The sequence below is a fragment of the Eimeria mitis genome, genomic scaffold, assembly GCF_000499745.2.
Source record: "Eimeria mitis Houghton genomic scaffold, Emh_scaff58, whole genome shotgun sequence".
NCBI lineage: Eukaryota > Apicomplexa > Conoidasida > Eucoccidiorida > Eimeriidae > Eimeria > Eimeria mitis.
In genome coordinates this window covers 7,487-32,641 of record NW_013574045.1, presented here as the reverse complement: position 1 = coordinate 32,641, position 25,155 = coordinate 7,487, and the positions used below count along the sequence as shown (strand labels likewise).

Below are 25,155 nucleotides of genomic sequence, written 5' to 3'. Positions count from 1 at the left end.
GCTGCTGCTGCTGATCGGCGTGTCCTGCTGCGCAGCTGCACAGACACCGCAACTGGCGGACTTCCGGGACAAAGATGAGCAAACCTTGAAAAAAAGGATCCAGGGCATCGTTTGTTGCTACTTCTGTTACTGCGCATGAACGAAAGAAATACCGCTGGACCTAGAGAAAATCATCGAGGTTATCATCTTCCTCCTCCTGAGGCTGCTGCTGCAGATGCTGCTGCAGCTTCTGGTGCTGCTGCTGCTCCTCCCCACTCAAAGAGCGTTGCAGCTGCAGCGGCTCCCGTGCTGCTGTAACAACGGCGGGCACACGGGCGGCAGCAGCAGCAGCATTACTGGGGGCAGCATTACTGACAGCAGCAGCGGCAGTTGCATCTGCTGACGCCGCAGGTGGCCAAGCTACAGCTGCAGGCTGCTGCTGCCGCACCACGTGTTGCAGTGGTTGTTGCGGAAGCGTCTGCATCATCTGCGGCTGCTGAATCTGCTGGTGCTGTTGCTGCATTTGGAGCTGATATTGTTTCGGCTGCGACTTAATCTGGTGTGTCGGTTCATGCTGCTGGGACGGAGTCAACAGCTGTTGCTGTTGCGTTGTTTGGGTGGGCTGCAGTGGCATCTGTGCCTGCTGCTGCACCTGCTGAACTGTCTGGCGTTGTTGCTGCTGCTGCCATGCATGTGCCTGCTGCTGCTGCTGCATCGGCGCTGGAAACGATAGCTCTTGCCGGCGCTGCTGCTGCTGCAGCAGCAGCTGCTGCTCTTCCGTTGTAGCCGTGCCAGCAAGAGAGGACGGTTGCTGCTCCTGCATGGCTATTATGTTTCCTTTGGTCTCCAGAGCAGCAATAAGGGCATTTCTGTCGGCGGCAGTTGCTACTGCTGCAGCAGCAGCCGAGTCAAGGAAGGCCAGCTGCTTCTCTAGTCCGTGCTGCTTGTGGTGGTACTGCAGTGCAGCTTCTGAGAGGAAGCAGCAGGAACAGCTGCTGCATTTGCAACAGCGAAGGGACATCGATGGCCCTATCTCTTCAGCGCCTAATAGACGGCTGCTACATCTGCAAGAAAAGCAGCAGCAACAGCAACAAGCGCACCAGCAGAGAAAAAAAATAACACTACAGCAGCAGCTGTAGCCACACAGCGGTACAAAGCGGCACACACAGAACTTCTGAGACAGACCAACAGCAAAAACAGCAGCTACAACAAGGGCAGTCGCTGCAGCAAGAGCAGCACCAGCAAGAGCAGCGCAAGCAACTGCAGCAGCAAGGTATACGTACAGTCCACACTGCCCTGAGGCGAGCATCTGTTCAGTACAAGAGCTGCATGCCAAGTGAAGGCAAGGGAGCTGCAGAAGAGAAACAATCACAAACCCACGACACTAAACACCAGGCTCAAAACCCTTGCAAAACCCCGGCAAGTGCTTCTATATGAAGTGGCACTTCTTTCTATGCTGCAGTTGCTGCTGCTGTTCTTGCTGCTGCTGCTAAGGCTTCTGATACAGAAGTAAAGCTTAAATTTCGAGTACGAGTTTCGAGGACTTCCGCGGCAGGAGGTCTAGGGTTTGGGTGGCTCTGAGGGTTTTGGTTTGGCATTGAAGTTTAGGGTTTAGGGTTTTCTCACCGTTCTGCATGTCTGAGCCATAGGGAGTGCACATACACCGCAGAAGAAGGTCTTGGGGTCCGCCACAGTAACCACCTCGTGCTTCAGTTGCTGTACACGGGGCCGCACTGCAGCAGTAGTAGCACCAGAGGAGCCCCGCGTTGCTGCTGTTCCTGCTGCTGCTGCTGCCCCTGCTGCAGAAGGAGGGACAGAAGAGCCCCTCCAGAACCCCCCGCTGCGAAGCGGCGGCCCAAGCATTTCCGGGGACGGAATCTGCCGTTGCTGCTGCTATTGTTGCTGCTGCTGTCCTTGCTACGACAGCGCTTCTGCTGTTGCTGCCCCTGCTGCTTCTGTTGCAGAAGAAACGCTTCTACGTCCCCACGACAGATGTTCAGCTGGATTTTTGATCCTTGTGCTTGCGCTGCAGCGATGCATTGTACGTCTGCTTCTGCCGCTGCTGCTGCAGCAGCACACAAAAGGTGGGCGCTCCCCTTCTGAGCAACTCCTCGACTCTGTGAAGGCCTAAAGAAGGATAATTTATTGAATTTCTTAAGCTGCCAGCAAATTTGCTGCAGACTTGGAGCAGCATGCATGCGCGCATGCGTGCATGCATGCAGCTGCCCTTGCTGCTGCTCCTGCAGCCTTGCAGGAGATGTATAGCTTTTCTTGTAAAGAAACTGGCCAACTTTTATTTTTTTTGTTTTGTTTAAGGTATTTGTTTCTTGTGCTAGAGCTAGAGGGGCATCCGTTAGTCAGCAGGACCAGCTCCAGTGCTGCTGTATCAACTGCAGCAGCAGCACCGCCAGCAGCAGGCAGGTTGTTGCGGTGACAGATTCTCGGCCTTCCTGTCGGAGAGGACCGCAGAAAAAGAAGAAGGTGGATGCGAGGCCCGGAGTGTATGTGCAGCTCAGAGGATGCTGCCGAGCAGAGGAGCAGCAGCAGCAGCAGCGGCAGCAACAGCAGCAGCTGCTGCTGCAAGTGAGAGAGGGGCTCCCGGGTACTGCATGGCAGCAATATGCTCTACTCGGAGGCTCTGGCAGCGGGGTGATTCTCCTCCAGCAGCGAAAACGGCAGCTTCAGCAGCAACGGGAGACTTCATCCGCACCACCAGAAACGCCAGCAGCGCCAGCAACGCCGGAGGTGTGGTTCGCCGTTGGTGCCGCTGTAGAAGCAGCAACAGCAGCAGAAGTTGCGGCTCTCACCGTTGGTTTTCCGTGCTGCGCGACCCCCAGCCGCTGCAGCGCGTCCTTGCAGAACTTGCTGCGGCTGAGGCAGTTGAGCAGGACAGCAACAAAAGCAGCAGCGAAAACCTGCAGGACCTTGAGGAGGGTCACGATGAGTTTTACCGCTCTTCTTTCCATGAAGAAGATGAAAGCTGCCCCAACAACTATGCAAACATCAGCAGCAACCGCAGCAGCAGCATTAGCAGCGGCAACAACAACAGCAGGAGCAGACCTGGGGCGAATAGTAACCTCGAGAGGGAGGAGAGCGACGGAGATCCTCCTATACAAGTGCATGCAGAAATTGTGCTGTCTAGGGAGCAGCAGGAGATGCTTGCTGCAGAAGAGGCAACGGCTGCCGCTGCCTCAGCTGCAGACAGACAGCAGCGCTTCTTGCATTCTGTTACTGCTGCTGAAACGACAGAAGGCGGACTGCGTACAGCTCTGCAGCAGTCGTTCGAAGCTTTGCTGCCTCCCCACGTGGCTGCAGCAGCAGATGAGGCGGATGGGTTTGTATGGAGCGAAGCAGATGATGCTTCTCTCACTCCTGCGCAGCGGTTTTATAGAGACAACAGGGAATTGCTGCTGCAGCGAGCAGAGCAGTACCTGCGAGGCAAACAAGCAGCAGCTGCAGCAGCAGCAGCAGGTGGCGATGCTGCTGCTGCGGAGGAGGAGGAGTGGGATGATGCTGCGAAGACAGTTGAAGAAGACTGGAAGGCCTATTTCAACCCAGTGTACAAACAGCCCAAGGGATTCAGATGGCCAGTAGCAGATGCACCAGAATCTGCTGCTGCTTCTACACCCCCTGTGTACGCCACGCTGCAGCAATAGATCATGCAAGCCCACCTACTTTTGTGTGGCCAGAAGCAGCAGGAACATCACAGCATGCATGAACAGCACCAGTCTCAGCAGCAGCAACAGCAGCAACAGTAGTGTGTACATGACCACGGGCAGCTTCCGCACCAGCAGCAACAGTCAGCAGCAGCAACAGCAGCAGCAACAGCAGCAGCAACAGCAGTTTGAGCGGCTACAGTATGGCGAAGGGTTGCGTGTCTGTGTGCGTCTCAGGGATATGGAGTTCCGAAAGGGCCAATATCCGTCTTTGGAAGAATTCATGTCTCTCCTTGCTCAGGTCCAGCAGCAGCAGCAGCAGCAACAGCAGCAGCAGCAGCAAGAGCACCAGCTACAGTAGTGATAGCCACAACTGCAGTTTGAGCAGCAGCCTCCTTGCAGCTTTGCTGCCCATAATTGCTGCTGCCGTGGCTATCGAACCCTTGTAGTGATAGCGCCAGACTTAATTTTCTCCCGCTGTTGCTGCTGCTGCTGCTGCTGTTACTACTGCTGCTGCGGGCGCTGCTGCTGTTGATGCAGGAAGGTGTCAAGGATGTGGTCTGTTTGAACCTCGAGGCCCTCAGTAGAAGAGACCTGGGGCTTGTCGCCCTCGTTGGCACGTGCGGAACTGCTGCTCACTGCAGGTTTGCTACTCTTGCTGATGCTTTTGTTGCTGCTCTTGTTGCTGCTGTTGCTGTTGGTACTGCTGTTGCTACTGCTGTTGCTGCTTATGCTGCTACTGCTGCTGCGGCTGCTGGTTGTTGCTACTACTGTCGGTCTTGCTGTTGCTTATTGCTATTGCTGTCGGTCTTCATGCTGCTGTTACTGCTGCTGTTGTTGCTCTTGAAGCTTGAGGAGACGCATACAGTCTACCTGTCTGTTGTTGCAGTGGACTCTCATGGTGTTGGCTTCAGCCTAAATAACTCACTTTACTTCTCTGGACCCGTTCGGCTCAATTCTGTGGTGCCGCTACTACTGCTCCTGCCGCTACTCATCCTGCTGCCCCTGCTGGTACTGCTGCCGTGTGTGTTGCTGCAGGAGAGTCTCACGGTTACTGCGTTCGTTGATTCAGTCACTGGAAATTCCCCTCGTCTCTGAAAGTTGCAGCAGTACGAGTGGCAGCACAAGGCGGAACAGGTCAAGGAACAGCACTAGCAGCAGCGAGTGGTTCGTTGCCTGCCTTGGACCGGTGTCTGTACACCTCATGACGGCCGCAGCGCGAGACTTCTATGAGTGCGATCTAGTTGCTGCTTTTGCTGCTGTTGCTCTCTCCTGCTCGGCCTGCGCCCTGCTCCCTGCTTTGGTTTGAACAGGTGCTGCTGTGGTTGCTGTGTTGTTGAAGTTAAGTCAAGAAGAGTGCCTTGCTTATCTGTCTGCTGTTTTGCAGCGTGGAGCGTGTGTGGAGCAGCAGAAGCAAGCAACTGCAGCAGCAGCAGCAGACCCAGACTGCCGATGAAGACCTGCTGCACCTGCCACCGACCGGCGAGCAAGAGGATCTGCTGCAGCAACAGCAGCAACTGGTGCTGAAGCAGCTGCAGCAGCTGGAGCAGAAACACAAAGAGCAGGCTCAGTGATGTACCCTGCAGCAGCAGGCAGCGCCTGCAACGGTTGTTTTGCGTATGCTGCCAGCAGCAGCATCAGAAGCAGCAACAGCAAACATCTTTGCACTTCGGAATTTAAAGATTTTTTTGTTTTTATTGCCTGGCAGCTCATCGCAGCCACGGGGGCGACTATTTTCTTCTGTCTGTTTTCTTGTTTGCAGTTGTTTGTTGTCTCTGCGGCTGCTGCCGTTGTTGCTGCTGTCTGCTGCTGCTGGTTGTTCTTGCTGAGGGATGCTGTGCGCATGGTTGTTGTGGGCTGTTTGCTGCGGCTGTTAGCTATTGATATTTGGTCTAATTTTCGTTGTTGCTGCTGCTTTTTGCTGCTGCGTTGTGCTATTTCTGCTTGTTGCTGCTGGTGTACGCTACTGCTGTTTGTTGCTACTACTGTCCGCTGGTGCTGTTTGTTTCTGCTGCTGTCGTTTGTTTTCTTAGGGTTAGGCGTTTCTGTTGTATGCTCTCGTTTGTTGCCTTGTTGCTGCTTGCGGTTACGATTTGCCTGTGTGTCTCATGCAACATTCTCAGGCTGTTGGAACATCTTGTCTCTATTAGTAGTGGGGTTTTGCTGCTTCTGGGTGGGGCTATCTGCCGCTGTTGCTGTCTGCGGCCGCTGCCTGCTGATGCTGAGAGGTGCTGTGTTGTTTGCTGCTGACAATTTTACTACTTGCTGACTCTCTGCAGCAGCAGCAATACCAGCAACAGCAGGAAAAACAGTAGCCAAATCAGCAGAAGGAGGCGCAACAGCTCCAGTAGCAGGATGACCAGCAGCAGTAGCAGCAGTAGCAGCAGCGGTCGCGGATGCGTATGTGAGCCATTAGTTTTTCTATTCCTTCTGTCATTTGCTGCGTAGTGTACACGCCTGTCTGTACACCGCAGCTCCCTGCTGACTTAAAGCAGCATATGAGGTGTATAGGCAGCTCAACCCAAGGCCAAAAGCAGCAACGGCAGCAGTAGAAATCGGGTTAATAGAACAATGCATATTATTGTTCGTATTACAAGTAACCTAGGGACATCGCGTTTATTTATTATAATTGTAATAATTAATAATGATAAACCAGCTGACAATTCTGCTGGCTATAAGAATAGCAACAAGGACAAATTAAATGGGTAATTTGCTTGCGGGCGCGGAGCCCTAACGGTTTTATACAGAAAGCGCATACTAAGCCTACATATTCTAAAAATAGAGATGAATACTCGGTCTCCTCTATATTTATCATCAGGAATAACAATAATACGTCACATTTTTAGTGATTGTTTATAATAAAAATCTATAACAAGAAATCAGCGGGCCAGTTAGGGGCGTCTAGCTCAAATGGTAGAGCGCTCGCTTAGCATGCGAGAGGTAGAGGGATCGATACCCTCGTCGNTAGCTCAAATGGTAGAGCGCTCGCTTAGCATGCGAGAGGTAGAGGGATCGATACCCTCGTCGTCCACTTTATTGTTATTCTTGTGAGTATAATTACGTACTCCATTAAAACATATATCAATTATTTCTATTTATTTAGTGTTGATTTGAATCTAGTAAGACATTTTTGTTTCTTAATTTGTTTATTCAGCTAGCAAAATGCTAGTTGGTTTTGTTTGCTTGGTTATTCGTTAACCACTGACAAAATATTATGTATCTTTATGTAGCTGTTTAATTATTCATGTATTTCATTCTAACTAGATATTAATTTTTTCTTATCTCTACTTGCCTGTTTGCGTCTTAAACCCAAATAAAATGTTGAATTCTCTTTTATCTAGTTATGCAAGAGATGCATTTATTTTTTTATATTTTTGTTTGGAATTGATTCGATAATGCAAGGAAATACATGGGTGGTATGGATCGGAGCTGTTTATCAAATTGAATAATATACAGGGAGAAAACAAGAAAACAAAAAACACAGGATACAGATGCAGAAGGATAGACAGAGAGAAAAGAAGCACGGACAGAAAGACAGGCAACAAAGGAAAAAGATGACGAGACCAAACCGGGAAACAAAAATAAGAAACAGACAAAGAAAGAAGAGTATAGGAAGTGAAGAAAAGCACACAGGCTGTTCTAGACACCATCTGTTGCCTTCACTGGAGAGAAGCAGCTGCTGCTGCTGCCGTGGGTATTGCTGTTGGTGTTGCAACAGCAGCAGCAACCTCCAGTTTTCTGTCTGTATTTCGCTTTGGATAATGCTGCTTCTCTTTGCCTGGCAGAGAAAAGAGATCCATGGGGGTGCACGAACCTGAATATCTTCGAAGCAACAGAGTGCTGCTGCAGTTGCAGCACCAACGGCAGCTGCTGCTGTCGTTGTTGCCGCAGCAACTGCTGCGGTGTTACCGCAGAAGCTGGTGCGGTGTTGCCGCAGCAACTGCTGCCGCTGGTGTTGTTATTGCAGAAACAACTGGTACACCTGATGTTGTCGCTGCAGCAGCAACTGCTGCCGCTGCTGTTGTTGTTGCACCAGCAACTGATGCTGGTACAGCTGCTGTTGCTGGCGCTCTACCTCCAGCTGCCAATGGTGCTGTCATTGATTGCCGCAGCAAAGGACAAAACCTATGAAGACTCATGTTCCTCTTGCTGCTGCTGCTGTTGCTGCGGTATATCTCTGCGTGTGGTGTATCGGCGAGGGAACGTCATAAGGAATCCCCCTGGGGCCCTCAGCGTCTCTCGTTCCCCTTGGCGTCTGGGGACCTCTCTCGGCTGCGCTGCAGCCTCAGCTGCATCACCGTTACCAACATCATCAGCGACAGCAGCAGCAGCTGCTGCTGCTGCTGCTTTGTATACTTCATCTGGGGAGCGCAGCAGCGGCGTCAGCACGGGGTCTTCGTAGCAGAGGGTTAATTGCGTTATACAGGCAGTTAGGGCAGCTTCACACTTAAGAACTTTGTCTGTCAGACGAAATGGCAGACACCGCAGCTGCTGCTGCAGCAGCTGCATCTCGGAAGGTACCCAGCCGCCCTCAGGACCAACAGCTAGCAACACGCCAGTCCGTTGCTGTTGCTTTTGCTGCTGCTGCTGAGTCGCCGCCTCTGCAGCAGGCCGCAGCTGCACGGAACAAACGAAAAGCAGACAGAAGCATGTAACAAATATGCCACAGGAAGCGCGCAAGCACCAGCAGCAGAAGCAGCAGCGGCAGCAGCAGAAGCAGCAGCATAAGCAGCAGAATACGCAGCAGCATGAGCAACAGCAGCAGCAAACTGACAAGAAGTTGGGGAAGGGTGGCCTGCGTGTGGGGATGGGCGACTAGGCGCAGCGGAGGCAGCAAATAATGGGAGAAGGGATCCGCTCCCTCACTGCCTCTTGCTGCTGCATCTTTTGTCTCAGACTCTGCTGTTTCTGTTTCTGCCCCTGCTGCTGCCGTTCCTGCTGCTGCTGCTGCTGTTGCTGCTGCTCCTGCTGCCCCTTCTGCTGCTGCTTTTGCTGCAGCAGCATTCGTGGCTGCCATAAAACCTTCCCAAGAAGCAAACGCATGCAGCTCAGGGGGGGTCGTCACCATTCCCTGCTCCAGGCCTAAGACACAACAGAAACAAAGTCATTAACAGAACGTCAGCAGTAGCAACTCATGCTGCTGCTGCTGGCTGCTGCACTGCGACTCCTCTGGCTGCTGCTGTTGCCCGTGCTGTGGCTGCTGCTGCTTCTGCTGCCTTCGTACGGAACAGCAGAAACACACCGTCTGATCTAAATGATCTGCACGAAAGGTAGCAGCAGCAGCAGCAGCAACAGCACCCGCAGCAACAGCAGCATCAGCAGCGGCAGCAGCATCAGCAAATTACCTAGGACAAGCTGCTCGAGGAGGTTTTCAGCAGCCAGGCGAGAAGAAGAGAAAAACCCCTTCTCCGTCCTCTCAGCGCAAACCAAAAATATCCGCCGGACACCCACAACAGCGCAGAGCTGCAACAGACTAAAACACCACAGACCCCGCCAATAACAACAACCCCACCAACCCTAGAAACAACACCACTAATTACAATAACCCCATCAACAACAGCCCCATCCATAACAACCCTTCCAACTGCAACTCCACAACCACCACCCTCAACACCGGCAGCAGAAACTGCAGCAGCAACTATGCTAGCCTTGGAGTTGTCCTCTATACCGTGCAACCAACACATACACCTAAACCCTAAACCCTAAACCCTAGTCCCCCACAAAAGCAAACGCGTCCGCACCCTCACGGACAACCAGGGGAGCGGCAGGAATGCAGAGGCATTGTTGTACAATAGTAGATGCATCTACGTGTATTTCTTTGCCTTAGGATTGTTTAGAAAGGCAAAGACTCATCTGTTTGTTTCCACGAGAAGCAACAAACCATCCAGGCTGGTACACCAGTGCAAAAGCGTTGCTGTTGCCGTTGCTGTTGCTGTTGTAGCACCAGCAATAGCAGCAGCAGCAGCAAGGGCAACAGCAAAGAGCGGCAGCAGCAGCAGGAGCAGCAACAGCAACTGCATTAGCTGTAGCAGCTGGGGGTTGTACCTGCAGTATGCGTTCGAGCACCTTAGGGCGGGTCATCGCGAGGAGAATATCCAACTCAACGCCGCAAGAAGGAACCTCTGCAGCCATCCTGAAGCAGCAACATGCATGCATGCATGCATGCATTCAAGTTGCTGCTGCATGTATGCCGATACTGGATGCATGCAGGAACCGTATGGTGCAGAGGCAACGTGCATGCAGACACCACATGCATGCAGGCACCGCACGCAAGTATGTTATGTTGTTGCTGTGAAGAGTGTTTAGATGGTGGATTTGTTTTATTTCTGCATGCAGTGGAGCTGCGTTTACAAAGTGGAAACCTGATACTCCCTTTTCCTTTTGCAGTGTATCTCCAGCGTATATTCAAAAAAAAAGAAGAGGGGCAGCAGAGAACACACAGAACAGGCAACCAAACAAACAAACAAAAAAAGTTAACCTGGATAGGCTGCATACATCTCTGAGCAGCTTAGACGAAGGATACACAAATCAAAGACATAAAAATCTAAAGTACGGAAAAAAAGAATACAACAGACAGAAATCAGCAGAAGACAAAACACAGAAATAAAGAGACAAAGGATAGATAAAAGAGAAAGCAAAAGGACGCAGGGTTTAGGGTTTAGGGTTTAGGGTTTAGGGTTACAGGTCGATTCGCTGCAGCAGTTTTATTTTTGTCTTCTCCTGATCAAAGGAGATGACCTCAGCTTCACCTACTCCTCCATTGGCTACACCAACACGAACACGAGCACCAACCTGAAACCAAAAAAAAACAGAAACAGAAACAGAAAAAGAAAAAGAAGATGAAGAATTACAGCAGGGGTGGAGAGGAGAAGAAGGAGAAGCAGAAGAAAAAGAAGATGGTGATGATAACGAAAGTTCAATTGAACTATTTAATTAGTTTGTTTAACCACATAAAATATTCGGTTAACTTCATGGATTGATATATTAAATGAATAAATTTAATTATTTCTTTTAATTATATAGCTTAACGATATAAATTAAATTAAATTAAATTAAATTAAATTAAATTGAATTAAATTAAATTAAATTAAATTAAACAAATTGCAGCACCTTAACTTTTAGTACTTGTTGACAATGGCGGTGTTTGCGGCCAGTGAGGGCAGCGACTGCCTCTCCATTTACTATTGCAATATCCTCCTTCAGCAGCAAAATGAGATTCATTTTAGGGGGATATAGCTACTATAGAGGAAGAAATAACATGTAAAAGAGAAGAAAAAAGGAAGAAAAAAAGAATAAGTGATCAAAGAAGTTAAATCAAAAAGGAATGCTGCAAATTGCAGAAAAAAAAAGAGAAGTTGAGTAAGTAGCACAGAAAAAAAAGAAGAGGAAGAGGAGAAAAAAAACAAACTGTATCGGGATTGTGGTTCTTTAATGTCTTTACTCTACTGGTGAATGATTTCCTCTTAGCATTCTAAAAAGAATTAAAACAAATAAAATTCAACAATAAAAGAGGAAACAAAAAAAAAACTAAGAATAAAGGCAAGGTATACAGAAAAAAGAAGAGCAGCAACAGCCGCTGTTGCAGCTTAGGTGTATGTCATCGCCATCTTATTAAACGAAAAAATAAAAATTAAAACGTCAAAGAGAAGTAATTAAAATTTTTTTAAATCAATTTATTAAACAAATCATTTCTTTATTTTCGGGTAAAGCCGCAACACTCAAACTGAGATCGCCGTGGAGAAGCGGCAGTTTTTCCGGGATATTGAGCGGGAAAACATCAAAATAAATCGTGAAAACTAAATCAAAATACAAAATAATTTATAACTTTTGTAATTAGAAAGTTTACACATTCGGTTCGATCTTATCTTCCGCCGGGGGGCCCCAGCCCCGATCCTTCTTTCACCGCATGTACTACAGGGGCCCCCAACCCCTCTATTCTTTCCCGTCGTGCTTTGTTTTCTTTTGGGTTTAATCAGAAGTTAAAATTGTTATTTAAACATATATGAGCAGCAATGAGACGGATGTGCAGTAGACCGAGAGTATGCATACGTGCATACATACATATATAACATACACTCATCCACAACATGCATACAAACATACATACAGCCATACATACATATATACACACATACATACCTACACACACACACACATACACACACAAACACACACACGCACACATGCACATTGTGTGTGTGTGTGTGTGGGTGGGGGCGGGGGTCGGTGTGTGCGTGTGGGGCCGGAGGTTGCCTGTGTTCCTATACATGCAATAGTTTGCGAGGAGTAATGACGATGAAAGTAATGGTGATAAAGTAACGGCAACTATTATCATCATGATGTTCACCAAGTATAATGTTCGACGACAAGGTTCGTCTCGTTTTAGCTTGTTGCTTGTCGAGACTGTTCTGTTCCTGCGTTCCTTCTGCGTTGCTGCTGTGTTGCTGGTGCGTGGCTTCTCCGTTGCTGTTGTGTTGCTGCAGCGTTGCTGTTGCTGCTTTGTTGCTGCTGTGTCGTTGCTGTTGTTGCTGAGCTGGTGGATGTCTAGAGGTGCCTGAGAGCAGCCATGTGCTTCAAGAGTAAATGCTGGTGCTGCTCCTGTTGCAGCAGCAGTACCACCACCACCACCACCAAGATCAGCAGACTATGACATGTTGAGGCCTCTCTTTCTAAGCATTGGTGCTACAACAGCAGCAGCAGCGGCTGCTGCTGCCCTAGTGTGTCCCTATGTGCTGCTGCTACTGTGCTGCATGCGCCTCGGCTTTGTCTGCGAAAAAGTTTGGGTGTACGTGCAGACAGCACAAATACCAGTTATTGCCTTTGACTCTAACGGGGCGATAGGGAGCCCCTAAACCAACACGGTTTCAGTTTCTGCTCGCATATAAGACCCAGTGGTGCTGCTAAAGCAGCAACAGCAGCAGCACCAGTAGCGGTTGCTGCTGCTGCTGCAGGAACCTGCTAGGGCAGCAGCTGCTGCTGCTGCTGCTGCAGCAACAACAACGCCGGGGAAGAAGGGGTTGAACTTCTCTCCAAGGCGGCGCTGCTGCTGCTACTGCTTTAGAGTAGCACTGGATTACGTACCTGTCATGGTCTGCTGGCCTTGGTGGTGTTGCCGCTGCTGCTGCACCAGCAGCAGCAGCAGCTGCTGTTGAAGCAGGTGGTTGCTCTCAGGCACCCCCAGACATGCATCACAACAGCAACAAGCGGGAGTTACATTGATTATCCAGGGCCCCACAGCTGCATATAAGGCCGAAGCTGCCTGTCTTTTGATTGCAGCAGGTGGTGTTTTGCTGCTACAGTTCCGCAGCACCTATTCACTTACACTGCTGCACCTGCTACTGCACCTGCTGCTCCACCTGCTGCTGCGCCTGCTGCTGGTCACGCTCCGTGCTGCTGCCGCTCTGCCGCCCGTCTGGGTTGCCGGTGGAGGCTTGATCGCTGCAGCAAGGGTGCTCCTGCTGCTTCTGCAACGGGAGCTGCTGCTGCTGCAGGTTGAGTCGGACAACGCTGTCTTTGTTCCCTGCGTCATTATTGGCAGCAGCAGCTGCTGCTGAGGATTCGTTGGCGATTTGTTCTGCTGCAGCAGCAGCAGCTGCTGCTGCTGCTGCATACCTGATGCTGCGTTTTAGTTGCAACGCTGTGACAGAGACAGAAGGAGGAGGGTCTACATAGAGACACCGTTTGCGTGAGATAGAAAAGAGGAGAAGATGCATAAGGAAGCAGCAGAAGAGAATACAGAACAGCACAGTGACTGCTTGCAGCGGCTCAGACAGATAAAATATTCTATACACGTACCCCACCCCTCCTTGCCCATTGGATATTTGAAAGATATATACACAGAGCTGCAGCGTCAAATAACAAATAAACAATATTATTGTAAACCCCATATGCCGCATAGGACAGGGGATACGAGAGAGAAGAGATGCATGCAACAGTGTCAGCAACACCAACGCTGCATGCTTCCACACAGTAATCCACGACCCAAGGAAGTCAACGTTTTCTGCTTTAAATAAAGAAAAGAAAACTGCAGCAACGCCGAGAGAAGAAACCAGCTGCAGGTTATGCACTATCCACGTGACCTGCACAAACCAAGGCATCGTAACCACTGCTGCTGCAGCTCCTCTACCTCCTGCTGCTGCTGCTCTTGTTGTTCTTGTTGCTGCTGGCTGGCTGACTCTCCCTGCGTCTGCATCCGTTGCAACAGCTGCATCTGCTGTATCTGCTGCATGCGCTACTGCTCCTGGGGCCGATTCTACTGATCTGCTGAGAGCCCGTTCCGCCGCGCTTCTGCTGCCGGTGCTGCAGGTAGGTCCTGAAGACCACACGGTGGGGGTTTGCGAGGGCAGCGCTATGCGCGGGGAGCAGCAACTGCTGCTACTGCTGTTGCTGTTGCTGTTGCTGCTGCTGTTACAGCTGCTGCTGCTGCTCCGGGTGCGTCTCTTGCGAAGCAACTGCATGCGGGGGACCCGTTCGGCTTCTTCTGTGGGCACGCAAACCTGAGATTTGTTGCTGGGGTTGGGGGCGAAGAGGATGCCTTCCACGCAGCAGCGGCTATCTGCCATGAGGTCTCGGTATCCATGCAGAGCGAGACAAAGGGTGCGGGAATCCCTTGGTTGTTGTTTCTGCTGCAGGCGGTACTGCCGCTGCTGCACCAGCCATGGGAGAAGCGCTGCTTTGTTGCTGCTGTAAGTAGGCCGAGGATGCCGTCCATCCACTGCAACAAACTCTGCTGCAGAAAAGCCTAAACTGGTGCTGCTGTTCTCACGAGAGGCGATTGGGGGAGGACTCGTTTGCATGCAATTTACAGAGCAAGTACAAGACTCATCCTCAACTGCATTCATCAACAACTGCTGCTGCTGCTGCTGCTGCTGGTGCTGCTGCTCATGGTGCTGCTGGTGCTGGTGGGGTTGCTGGTGGTGGTGGTCTTGTTGCAGTTGATGCCGCCTCTGTAGCTGGTGCTGCTGGGTGTCTGCAGGGTTGCTGTGGTGCGTTTGTATGGGTGCAGCGAAGCTGATACATGCAATGACGGACGTGATGGTGAGGGATAGGAAGCCAGCAGCAACGAGAAGGCTATTCCAGTTAGTGAAGTAAAGCATTTGTGCCTTTCCTACTTCTCTAACTCCTTGAATAGATGCAATGCACTCAAGCAGCAGCACGGAGAAGCAGCAACAGATTCGCAGCAGCGTAAGAAGGGCAGGATCAATGATGTTGGGGAAATATGAACAGACAAGTATCTGTCTCCAATCTCGTTGATGAATATCCCATCGCCAGAAATGCTTCAGTTGCTTCAACTCATACCACAGATGCTCCCCATAAGGGGGAACACGAACAGCAACAGGAATATGTTCTAAGTCCGGCAGATCAATCCCCACAACTCCTTTTGCTGCTGTCTCTCTCGAGGGGCCATCATGGCTCTGGAGGGGGTCTCCAGAAACGGAGGAAGTCTCAGAAGCGATTCCTTCCGCTGCTGCTGCTGCTGCTGATCCGCCCCCTGCTGTTGCTGCTGCTAAAGATACCTCTGCTGCTGCTGCGCGGGCAACAGCGCCAACCACCGCCTCCGTCGCCGCGCTGTCCGCTGCGTAGGCAGCTGAATTCTCAAGGCGAATGGTACAAAAAGAAGATGGTGGGGGCCCGGACACGCGCTGCGGGGAATTGAGAGTTACCTGCTGCTGCTGCTGCTGGTGCTGGTGTCGGTGTTGGCGTTGGTGTTCGTCATGGGCGGGGCTGTGCTCGAGGCAGGGCTGGTGCTGCTGGGCAGGTACGGAACTGATGTAGAGAGACCCGATTTTTGCAGTATCTGAGGGCTCGGCATCTGTTGCTGCTCCTGCTGCAGCATCTGCTGCTGCTGCTGCTGCTGCCTGCGCGTTCTTAGCGCGCACGTGGGCGCAGAGGCCCATTCTTACTACGTAACAGCTCTCGCTGTTGCCATTATCCTCGCTTGCGCTGAGTTGATTGCTGCTTACCGATACAGAATTTGGCGATCCGCATGCTCCTGCTGCTGCTGCTCCTGCTGGGGGCTGCGAGGAAGACGGAGACGCTGGACGCTGTGGAGGTGGGACGGCTGTGCCGTTTGTTGCGACAGCAGAATCCATCTTCCTTGGTGCTGTTCAAGAGATGTGTTTTCTGCAGTGATTGTTTGCGAGAGTCAAAGAAAACAAACAAAAGGCGTTTGCTTATTTATAGTACCTGTTTGGCGATTTGAAAATAATGTTGCATTTTTCAGCACGAAATAAAAAAGAAACACTGCAGTTGCAGGGATGTGTCCGAACAAACGCAAGATAAAAACCGAGAATAAAAGAAAATGTGATGAATCGTCACCAATTCATGTATTCATGAATTCATGGATTCGGTGCCTTCTTCCTGGCGGTGACCCGGTAACCACCATTACTTCAGGAGCTGCAGACGATTAAACAGACAATTCAGCGAGCAATATAACATGAAACCGATTTATACTTATAAAACAGAAGATATTTCTGTTTATATGACAACAAACAACGGAAACTTAGAGCTGGAAATGTGGTAGTCCGCTGCCCAGGCTGGTCATGACCGCTGCGCCGGCAGCGGACCACCACGCACCACCACGTCTTTGGCGTCAGGGTCTGCGATAGCTGAAATAACCATGGATTCGTTGACTTTAAAACTAATTAATTAGTTAATTATTTTTGTTTTCCCCTTGGACGCGCCGCTAGCGCCGTATGGTGCGCTGTGGGGGACAGGCTGTAGTGCGTGAGCACAACAATGTACTAGCTTCTAGCTCCGTTAGAGAGGTAGGCCCAACTATTAGTTAGATAGACAAATAATGAATTCCCTATCATATTTTTGCCAATATGTAGTAGCCTATTACTGGGGATTTCAGCACAGAACCGGCCAGCACTAATGCGCAATACCAGCCAGGAGGATGCACGAGTCACCTACCCGCAGTAGCGGGCTGGATCTGGGGACTGGCTCTGGCGAGTTGCTGGGGGGACCTTAGGAGGAAACGGATGCATATGGCTCCATATAACTGTTTCTCACCAAATTCAGGAGCGTTGGGAGTCTGTCCTTTCTAAGAGCAGACTCTCTGAAGGCTATCGATGTGATACATTCGTGTGCCACAACGCTTGTCAATCTACGACTCAATTCTAGGATTCAGTGCATCCATTGCTGCACACTACTGCCATTCGCATAGATTCTATAGCTGCTCGTGGCTCCTACTCATATCCCGGATCCAAATTCTCATGAGTGCGCCATCGGGCTCCAGAAATTTCAATGTTTCTGGTTTACCCTACTGAGCCGCCGCTACACACACAACGCCGGTACTGAGGCAGAATATTCATGCAAATGTTTATGTGAAAGGCGAATTAAGATGAGTCAAGATATTATATCTAATCAATTGCTACTTTTTCGTAAATGCATGCTGCTTACATTACGGGGCGATATGCCGATGGGACCATATAGAAATAAACAGACGTGACGACAGAAAGGAGTGATCATAGACAACAAGCGTTCCTTTACGAAGCGAGTTCTGCGGCTCCAGCCGCTTCACCGCCAATTATTTGTTCCTGCTTCTGGAGGCCCCCCAGGGCACACCCATCCGCCCATCCAAAGCAGTAGCGATCGAACTTCGGCCACCGTGAATAGGGGCTACTTGCTGTTGCTGCAGCTGCTGCTGCAGCAGCTGCAGTAACGGAAGCAGCAGCTCCAGTAGCTGCAGCAGCTGCATTAACGGAAGCAGCAGCTCCAGTAGCTGCAGCAGCTGCTGCAGCAGCTGGGTATAGTAGTAGTAATACGACTCTGCCCCATCTGCCTATCTGCTGTGGTGTGGTACGTGAGGAACTGCGACGTCCTCAGCTCGCCAACGCAATTGAGGCGGGCGGAAGCAGCAGAGTGGTTTCGTTGGAGAGCAAATACACCCGAAATGAACTGAGACGTCATCAGGTCATTCCCTACAACTAGGCACTGCTTCTCTCAGCCATACTTATATACATCATATATAGTAGACTCTGATATATATCATTAGTAAACGCATACGACTATTATTATATATATATTATTTCGTTGTATATATACAATTATAGTTACTATTCTGTTGTATATGCATACGAATAATGATCATTCTACATAATATACATAATATTATTTCACCATATATATATATATATATATATATATATATATATATATTCCGCTGGGCGGTAGAGTCGCGTTAAAGCATTCAAACCGTCTGTACAACAATCAATCCTGCTTGCCGCTCTTAATTGCGCCAGCAGCAGAAGCGCGCTGTTTAGCGAAGTGGCGGCGGCCTGAAGACAGAATACAAATGCAGAAAGTGCCCCCAAACCCTAAGCCCCACAACCCTAAAACCCTAAACCCGAGTCATCTTCACATGGAAGCAGCTGCTCTTGCACACACGCACATCACCAAAGAAACAAACCAATCGAGACGATGCATGTAATGACGTTTTCAAATGCCAATACTGATCTATTGACGCACCCAAGAACTTGAGGATCTCGTCGAGGATGATAATGGGGAAAGACCAGAGAAGGACATACAGCCAGTCCATCGAAGTGAGCTCGACAACGCCAAAGACACGACGCTGCAGCAAAAACAGCAGCAACAGCAGCAAATGTACGTTCAGGGCGAGCTCTCTTTGAGAGGGGTAGAAGCGATGAGGCTCTCACTGCCACTTGTGGCGCTGCTGCTGCCACTGCTGTTGACCTACAAGGAATGGGATATACAGAATGGCGCAGTGGACAAGGAGAGAAGAAGCTGTTGCCAAAAGCAAGTACGGATTCGCCTGAAGACAAAAAGAAACATCCCCAGCTCTCAAGACACTGCAAGGAAAATTACGGTACAACTACTATACACACACATACACCGACGCCACAACACTATACACACGTCTGCACCAAAGTTAGAAAATATAGTACACAAACAAAATTTGAAATATAAATATTATATACACACTTCAACTAGATATGTAGTGACTCTAAACCCCAAACACTATTCAGTCCCTGCAACAGTTGCCACCCTTCCAGCCCACTGCAGCAACGCCTGCACTGTGGCGTGGCAGAAGCGAGCCTGCTGCTACCCAGCTGCCTCGAACACAAGGGAGAGGCCTAGACCCTAAACCCTAACCGAGGTAAATAAACCCCACGCACAAAGGCCCCTCGGTTTCGGTTGTTGCGGCTACATTTCCTATACTTCTTACCCAGGGAGGCATGCGAAGGAGCGAGTGATTCTCAGAAAGGGCATTAAATGCATTAAACATTTCAATTACCACCAACACCGTCAAACTGAGGGTACTGGCCTGAAGAAAACAAAACCCGAAAACACAGAAAACAATAAACTTCAGTGTTGTGTATCTTAATTATGTATTCTATATTGTATATGTGTATTGTATATGCGTACTGCATATTGTATATTCTGGGGATGTGTGTTGCGCGTGTATACTTGTGTACCTGCAGTGTATACTGCATATCTGTATCGAGTTTTGTGGTTTTGTACTGACCTTAGCCTTGCCGATGGTGAAGTATGAGCAGGGATCGTTTTCTGGCATTCCATATACAGGCATGGGGTTGAAGTCTTTCCATGTGGAGCACCGGCCCCAGGTCATCAGCTGAGGTAGAGAGAGGAGAGTGTGAGGTTCTGCTGGATCCGTGCCGAATACAAACCACCAAACGAATATTCCAACTGTTGCAAAACCCACGTACACCCCAACCAACAAATACCGCAAAAATATCCAAGTGCTGATCAAACGATCGTCACGGTGACGAGGAGGTCGCTTCATCACGTCATCGTCCGCAGGGTTAAAACCTAAGAAAAAAGGAAAACAACGCAGTCTTCGTACCTCTCCGTAAAACTATATATATATATATATATATATATATATATATATATATATATAGAACATAATGCTTTAGAAAACAAGACGAACGACATTATACTGATTGAGTGCATATAAGAATCTCACCAAGAGCAGTAGCAGGTGGCCCGTCTGTTACGAGATTAACCCACAACAGCTGCACTGGAGTTAGGCCCTCAGGCACTCCAAGGGCTGCAGTCATGAAGATAGAAGCGACCTCGCCGATGTTGCTGCTGATCAAATACCGAATGAACGCCTGCAACAGAAAAAGCATCAAGCAGCTCAGGAGTACACCCTTCTGAACACAATATATGAAAATACATGAAATACATAAAATGCGGTGTATACACAAACCTCCATGCCGCTATTAACCCAGCTAAATCGAAATACATGGAACGTGTATGAAGAGCCGTATACACTGATCTTGCTGTTACTATACACCGAGCTAAGGACGCGTAAACACATCAACCAGTGTAGAATGAGGTGTATATACTGACCTTCATGTTGTTATAGATAGATCTTCCCTCTTCTACCGCGGATACAATGGTGCTGAAGTTGTCGTCTGCGAGTACCATATCAGATGCTTCTTTTGCAACTTCAGTGCCTGCAATGCCCATGGCAACCCCAATGTCTGCCTGCTTCAAAGCTGGGGCGTCGTTAACACCATCGCCTGTCATCGCCGTTGTCTCTCCCAACTCCTTCAGCAACTTCACTATCAGCTGCTTGTGCTTGGGCTCCGTGCGAGAGAAGATTGCGCCGCCAGCTGACGCAAACAAGAAAAAGCACAACAGAAGAATAAATACCATTAAATCAAGTGCTATTCAAACGAAATACAAAGAAACAACATATATAATAAACCCAACGGCTACTAAGACAACAACACAACAGAGAAGTATAACAAACAGTGAACTCGTCAGCTACTGATTCGTCCCCAACACAAGAAAACCAGAAACCAAAAACATTTCCCCCCCAGCTATTCTTCTCATCTATAAACCCGCATGCATGCTGCAACCCCAGCAGCAAACATCTTCTACGACTTACGCGAAGAGAAAGCCCTCAACCCAACAGAGGTCTACAGGAGAAGAGGACTTTCATTCTAGCTACAGTAAGAGCGAGAGAAAAACATGAAAACGAGTAAGAACAAAACAAACAATTTATAAGACCTACGGGAGGAAAGGACCTTCATTTTATCTGCTGATGATAAAGCTTCGAATTCTTTTCCTGTATATGAAGGGAAGCTCTCATCAAAGCCCGCGCGGATATGCACCAAGTCGGCCACCGCCTCCGCAGTGTCTTTGTTGTCTCCCGTTATCATCACAACGCGAATACCAGCATCTGAAGAAACAAAACAAACACAAAATCAATCACCACCATGAAAAAAAGAAAAAGAAACAAAAACAGCTACACCAGATCACCTCCCCCCCCCCCCCNCCCCCCCCCCCCCCCCTCTACAATCATCCGTTTCCTCTCTGTGCAGAACATGCTCCGTGCTGTCATCTGGGGCTCGTAACCATCCGCATGCAAGAATCCTGTCTCTTGCATGCATGCAACTGTGTGTAAATGCTCATGCACAGCCCCAACCCCATCACCTCCTCCTCACCTCTGCACTGCAGAATGGCGCTGCCGACTTCCGGACGAGGCGGATCGAAGAGGCCCACAACCCCAATGAAGCAGAGGCTGCTTTCAATGACAGCATATCCTGCTTGGTCGTCAAGAAGGCCCCTGTGGGCCCCCTGAGCTCCCTCCTCTCCCGTGTAGTCTGCTAGGGGACCCGCATCCAGGCGAACCGCCAACGCCAGAGTACGGAGGGCCCCCTTAGCCATCCCACCCACATCTGAGATAATAACTTTGCGTGCTGCGTCTGTCAAAGGCACCACGTTGCCGTTCGGAAGCATCATCGTCTCACACCTGAAACAATAACAAATTGCAAAATCATAGTGCAAAACAGATGATCGATCAACACCACCAGCAGCACCACCAGCAGCTCCTGCTGCGGCGGTGACGGATGCACAAGAAGATATTCAACAAATACTGCAACAAGAGCACTACCCACTACCCATACACCATGCAGTTGCAGGCACTTCGGTAGATATCTGCTTCGTGGCGGCTGCTGCTGCTGGTCACCTTGTAAGGAGGGTCTCGGGTGCTCCTTTGACGAAGAGTTCGTTCTTGTTTGTTTTGTTGTTGCGAGAGAGGACACTCATGCTCTTTCTGTCTCTGCTGAACTCTAAAGTGGCCAAGTCCTTGTATTCGCCTTTCCAGTAGTCGCTGCACAGACCCCGAAACAGAAACCGATCACACCACCAAAGATGAACGCCCGAAACACCTGAAAGCCCAACCCACTCTTCTTCCTCAAAGCAGTCTATCTCTTTTATGCGGTTTTCTGTATTTTTCCTTACCAGAAGGGTGTAGGGTTTCCTGTTGATCTGCTTGTATTCCCTCTTGCCTTGATTTGTTCATCAGAGAAGAGCCCCAGCTTCTCAACAAGCACTAGAAGAGCCGCTTCTGTTGGCTCCCCCATCCGCTCAAAGTGCCCCCCTTCTGCACCTCCCGCAGCAACATTTAGATGTGCTTCATTGCAGATAGAGGCGCAACGACACAGCCAGGACAACACCGCCTGGTGAGCTGAGAGAGACTGGGGGCCCCCCTTCTGGGCCACACCCCCCACCTCACGGCAGACGTTTCCGTTCGCGTTGAAGCCACTACCCTCAACTGTGAAGACATCCACCTAAATAACCCAACAACAGAGATGCATGAGCGAGACAATAACACAAAGAAAAATACAGAAAAAATATATAATAACACAAAACAATGACATAAAAGAAATATTAAAAAGAAGAAGGGAGAGGAAAATATATAGCTCAGGACCCCAGCCCCTCGTCTTGGTTTTCTGAATTAGCTCTGCTCTCCCTCATGTGAAGACCCTCTGCTTCGTCAGATGAACATGAGGAGGGTAGCAACACAAAAGGAAGCCAAATCACCATTTAAAAGAGACAGGCAAAACAACACCAGCAACAGTAACAACAAGACCACCACCACCACAACAAAGACTACCAGCTCGACCCTCAACAGAAACAACGGCAACGATAGCAGCAGCAACAAGCGGCACCAATAAACCGCAACAGCCGCCACAATCTCCACTACGACCAGCAGCAGTAACAGCAGCAGCCCGTTGCTCCTCACCTGTGTTGCATTCTGTGCGACGACGGCGAATCGAACGCAAGTCATTTCGTTGGTGGTGAGTGTTCCTGTTTTATCTGAGCATATAACGGTGGTGCATCCGAGTGTCTCTACACTCTGCAGCCTCCGTACAATAGCATTCTTCTTAGCCATCTTTCTCGTGCCCAGGGCTAAACAAGTGGTGATCACCGCAGGCAAACCCTCAGGGATCGCAGCCACAGCAAGAGCCACTGCTATCTTGAAGTAATAAATACAACCCCGCAGGGCGCTGCCGTGCACCGCATCGCTGAAATGCTGCGGAAAAACAAAACAAACAATAAACATAAAAAAGGATATCTTCAGGTCAACGCAAGAACAACGAAAAAACAACGAAAACCCCACGAGATACGCTCGCCTTGGCACCGAAACAGCAACAGCAACGTCACAGCAGCAGAAGCAGCAGCCGCAAACAAGCAGCAACAGCACAACAGCAGCAACAGTACAAGAGCAGCAACAGCAGCAGCAGCAGCAGAAGCAGCAGCCTCTGCATCCGGTGATGAGATGAATCTCACCCCGATATTAATGAGCCAGACGACAACACAAACGGCGCAGATGACTTTGCTGAGGGCTTCTCCGAATTCATCAAGTTTCTGTTGCAGTGGGCTCTGGCTGTCTTCTGCTTCTCCCGCTTCATGTACAGCTGCTTGTATAAGACCAATCTGCGTCGCCATACCCGTCCTCACTACCACTGCAAGAGCTCGGCCTCGAGCCACTGTTGTGCTGCTGAAGCAGAGACAACGCTGAGACTGAATCTCACAGTCGCGGAGAGATGCTGGCAACGCCTCGGCATCCTGCAGCAGCAACAGCAGCAACAGCAACAGCAGCAGCAGCAAATACAATCAAGGCAGCAGCCGCAGCAACGCCCGCTCATCTATCCTCTCAGGCCCGAAAAAACGCCTGAAGTAGTGGCGTGTCACCATATATATATATATATATATAAATGTACTTTATGTATGAACTACAATGTGCATACAGATTCAACAACGAATGCCCATACAGAGAAACAGCAACATATGTTCACATACATATGCATATATATATATATATATATATATATATATATATATATATATATATACTATATATATATATATACATATATATAACATAATTTCTAAAAATATATAGAAAGATATATAAAGATACAGGGTCCCATAAATGTATTACCTTGAGGACAGCGACGCTTTCTCCCGTGAGTTGGCTCTGTTCGACTCTGAAGGAAGCAGTTTTGAGCTGAACGACTCGGCAGTCTGCTGGGACTTTGTCTCCGCAGCGGAGATCAACGAGGTCACCAGGCACCAGAGAAGAAGAAGATACACAACGCCAAGAACCCGAACGGCATACACGGGCCTGCTGAGGCTGCAGCTGCTTCAACGCAACCAAAGCCTTCTCAGCATTCGACTCCTGCAGCAGCAGCAGCAGCAGCAGCAGCAGCAGCAACAGCATAAGGAAAGAACTCAGTTGGATGTCAATGCCAGCAACAAGAAACTCCAGCAAAAGCAGCAGCAGCAGCAACAGCCTCCATAGACTCCACAAGAGCAGCTGATGCAGCTGCTTCTGCAGGAACAGGACCCCAGGAGCAGCAGCAAGTGCAGCATATATAAATAAATAATATATAAGAAATAAAAACGAACCTGCCAGACCCCCACAGCAGCATTAAGGAAAAGAATGATGAGAATAACCAGCGGCTCCACGTACGCAGCTACTCCGCCCTCTCCCCCCTCCACCACCGCCAACACAAAACTAACAACGGCAGCAGCCAACAGAATCCTGAAATACAATTCAACAAGAAAAGAGAGGATGCAATCGAGGATACAAACAAAGGTTAAGGAAGTGTACACCGATGAAGAAAACAAACAAATACTGCAGCAGCAACAAGCAACAAGGACCATAAGGAGATACGCATCAGCCATTCCAACGCAAATAAGAAATATAGAGAGACGGAAAGAGGAGCAGGCAAAGAGAAAATCTGCTGCAAGACGACGTCAGATAAACCCTAGGGTTTAGGGTTTAGGGTTTAGGGTTTGTTACCTGACGAGTAAGTCCTGGAACTGCTCGATGATGAGCTGCAAGAGGCTCTTCCCCTCCTCGTGCTGCAGCTCATTCGGGCCGAAGCGAGCGAGGCGCTCGGCAACAGTTGCAGCAGGAAGACCCGTCTCTAGAGAAGTCCCATGGTAATCCAACACCTAGGCACAAACCAGCAGCAGCAGCAGCAGCAGCAGCAGCAGCAGCAGCAGCAGCAGCACAAAGCACGTGTGAGCAGGTCTTGTTGCTGCAGATAGAAATGATGCATATTCTGACGCTGCAGCTCGTGCTGTTCACGTTACTGCTGCTGCCATTGCTGCTGCTGCTGCCCATGCTGCTGCATCTCCTGCTGCTCACCTCTTCCACAGTGCAGGTGTGGGGCGCCTCCTGCAGCGCCTTGCAGCGGTCCTCCTTAGGAGTTGATTCGGCCAT

At 49.6% G+C, this 25,155-nt stretch overlaps 6 protein-coding genes across 6 annotated transcripts; 2 read left to right on the top strand and 4 right to left on the bottom strand.

Moving 5' to 3' along the window:
- Positions 1-160: 160 nt before the first annotated feature.
- Positions 161-1,842, bottom strand: EMH_0055350 (uncharacterized protein; the record flags this gene model as incomplete). The annotated part of the gene is made up of 2 exons (XM_013500747.1): positions 161-948; positions 1,644-1,842. 2 exons carry the CDS (start codon positions 1,840-1,842, stop codon positions 161-163), a joined length of 987 nt encoding a protein of 328 aa, XP_013356201.1.
- A 656-nt stretch (positions 1,843-2,498) lies between these two features.
- EMH_0055240 (uncharacterized protein) lies at positions 2,499-3,635 on the top strand (the record flags this gene model as incomplete). Its single annotated transcript, XM_013500746.1, has 1 exon — positions 2,499-3,635. The coding sequence occupies one exon, from the start codon at positions 2,499-2,501 to the stop codon at positions 3,633-3,635; it is 1,137 nt and encodes a 378-aa protein (XP_013356200.1).
- Positions 3,636-3,693: 58 nt separating this feature from the next.
- On the top strand, positions 3,694-5,209 carry EMH_0055120 (uncharacterized protein; the record flags this gene model as incomplete). The annotated part of the gene is made up of 4 exons (XM_013500745.1): positions 3,694-3,936; positions 4,176-4,279; positions 4,674-4,868; positions 5,023-5,209. 4 exons carry the CDS (start codon positions 3,694-3,696, stop codon positions 5,207-5,209), a joined length of 729 nt encoding a protein of 242 aa, XP_013356199.1.
- Positions 5,210-7,760: 2,551 nt separating this feature from the next.
- On the bottom strand, positions 7,761-10,856 carry EMH_0055010 (uncharacterized protein; the record flags this gene model as incomplete). Its single annotated transcript, XM_013500744.1, has 6 exons — positions 7,761-8,252; positions 8,410-8,717; positions 8,981-9,098; positions 9,681-9,768; positions 10,318-10,427; positions 10,746-10,856. 6 exons carry the CDS (start codon positions 10,854-10,856, stop codon positions 7,761-7,763), a joined length of 1,227 nt encoding a protein of 408 aa, XP_013356198.1.
- Positions 10,857-12,970: 2,114 nt separating this feature from the next.
- EMH_0054900 (uncharacterized protein) lies at positions 12,971-15,727 on the bottom strand (the record flags this gene model as incomplete). Its single annotated transcript, XM_013500743.1, has 1 exon — positions 12,971-15,727. One exon carries the CDS (start codon positions 15,725-15,727, stop codon positions 12,971-12,973), a length of 2,757 nt encoding a protein of 918 aa, XP_013356197.1.
- A 2,122-nt stretch (positions 15,728-17,849) lies between these two features.
- Positions 17,850-25,155, bottom strand: EMH_0054790 (calcium-transporting ATPase, putative; the record flags this gene model as incomplete). Its single annotated transcript, XM_013500742.1, has 17 exons — positions 17,850-17,917; positions 18,108-18,210; positions 18,337-18,411; positions 18,826-18,924; positions 19,126-19,430; positions 19,588-19,735; positions 19,977-20,242; positions 20,647-20,814; positions 21,080-21,387; positions 21,604-21,747; positions 21,879-22,207; positions 22,663-22,953; positions 23,211-23,489; positions 23,866-24,102; positions 24,333-24,468; positions 24,730-24,884; positions 25,081-25,155. 17 exons carry the CDS (start codon positions 25,153-25,155, stop codon positions 17,850-17,852), a joined length of 3,186 nt encoding a protein of 1,061 aa, XP_013356196.1.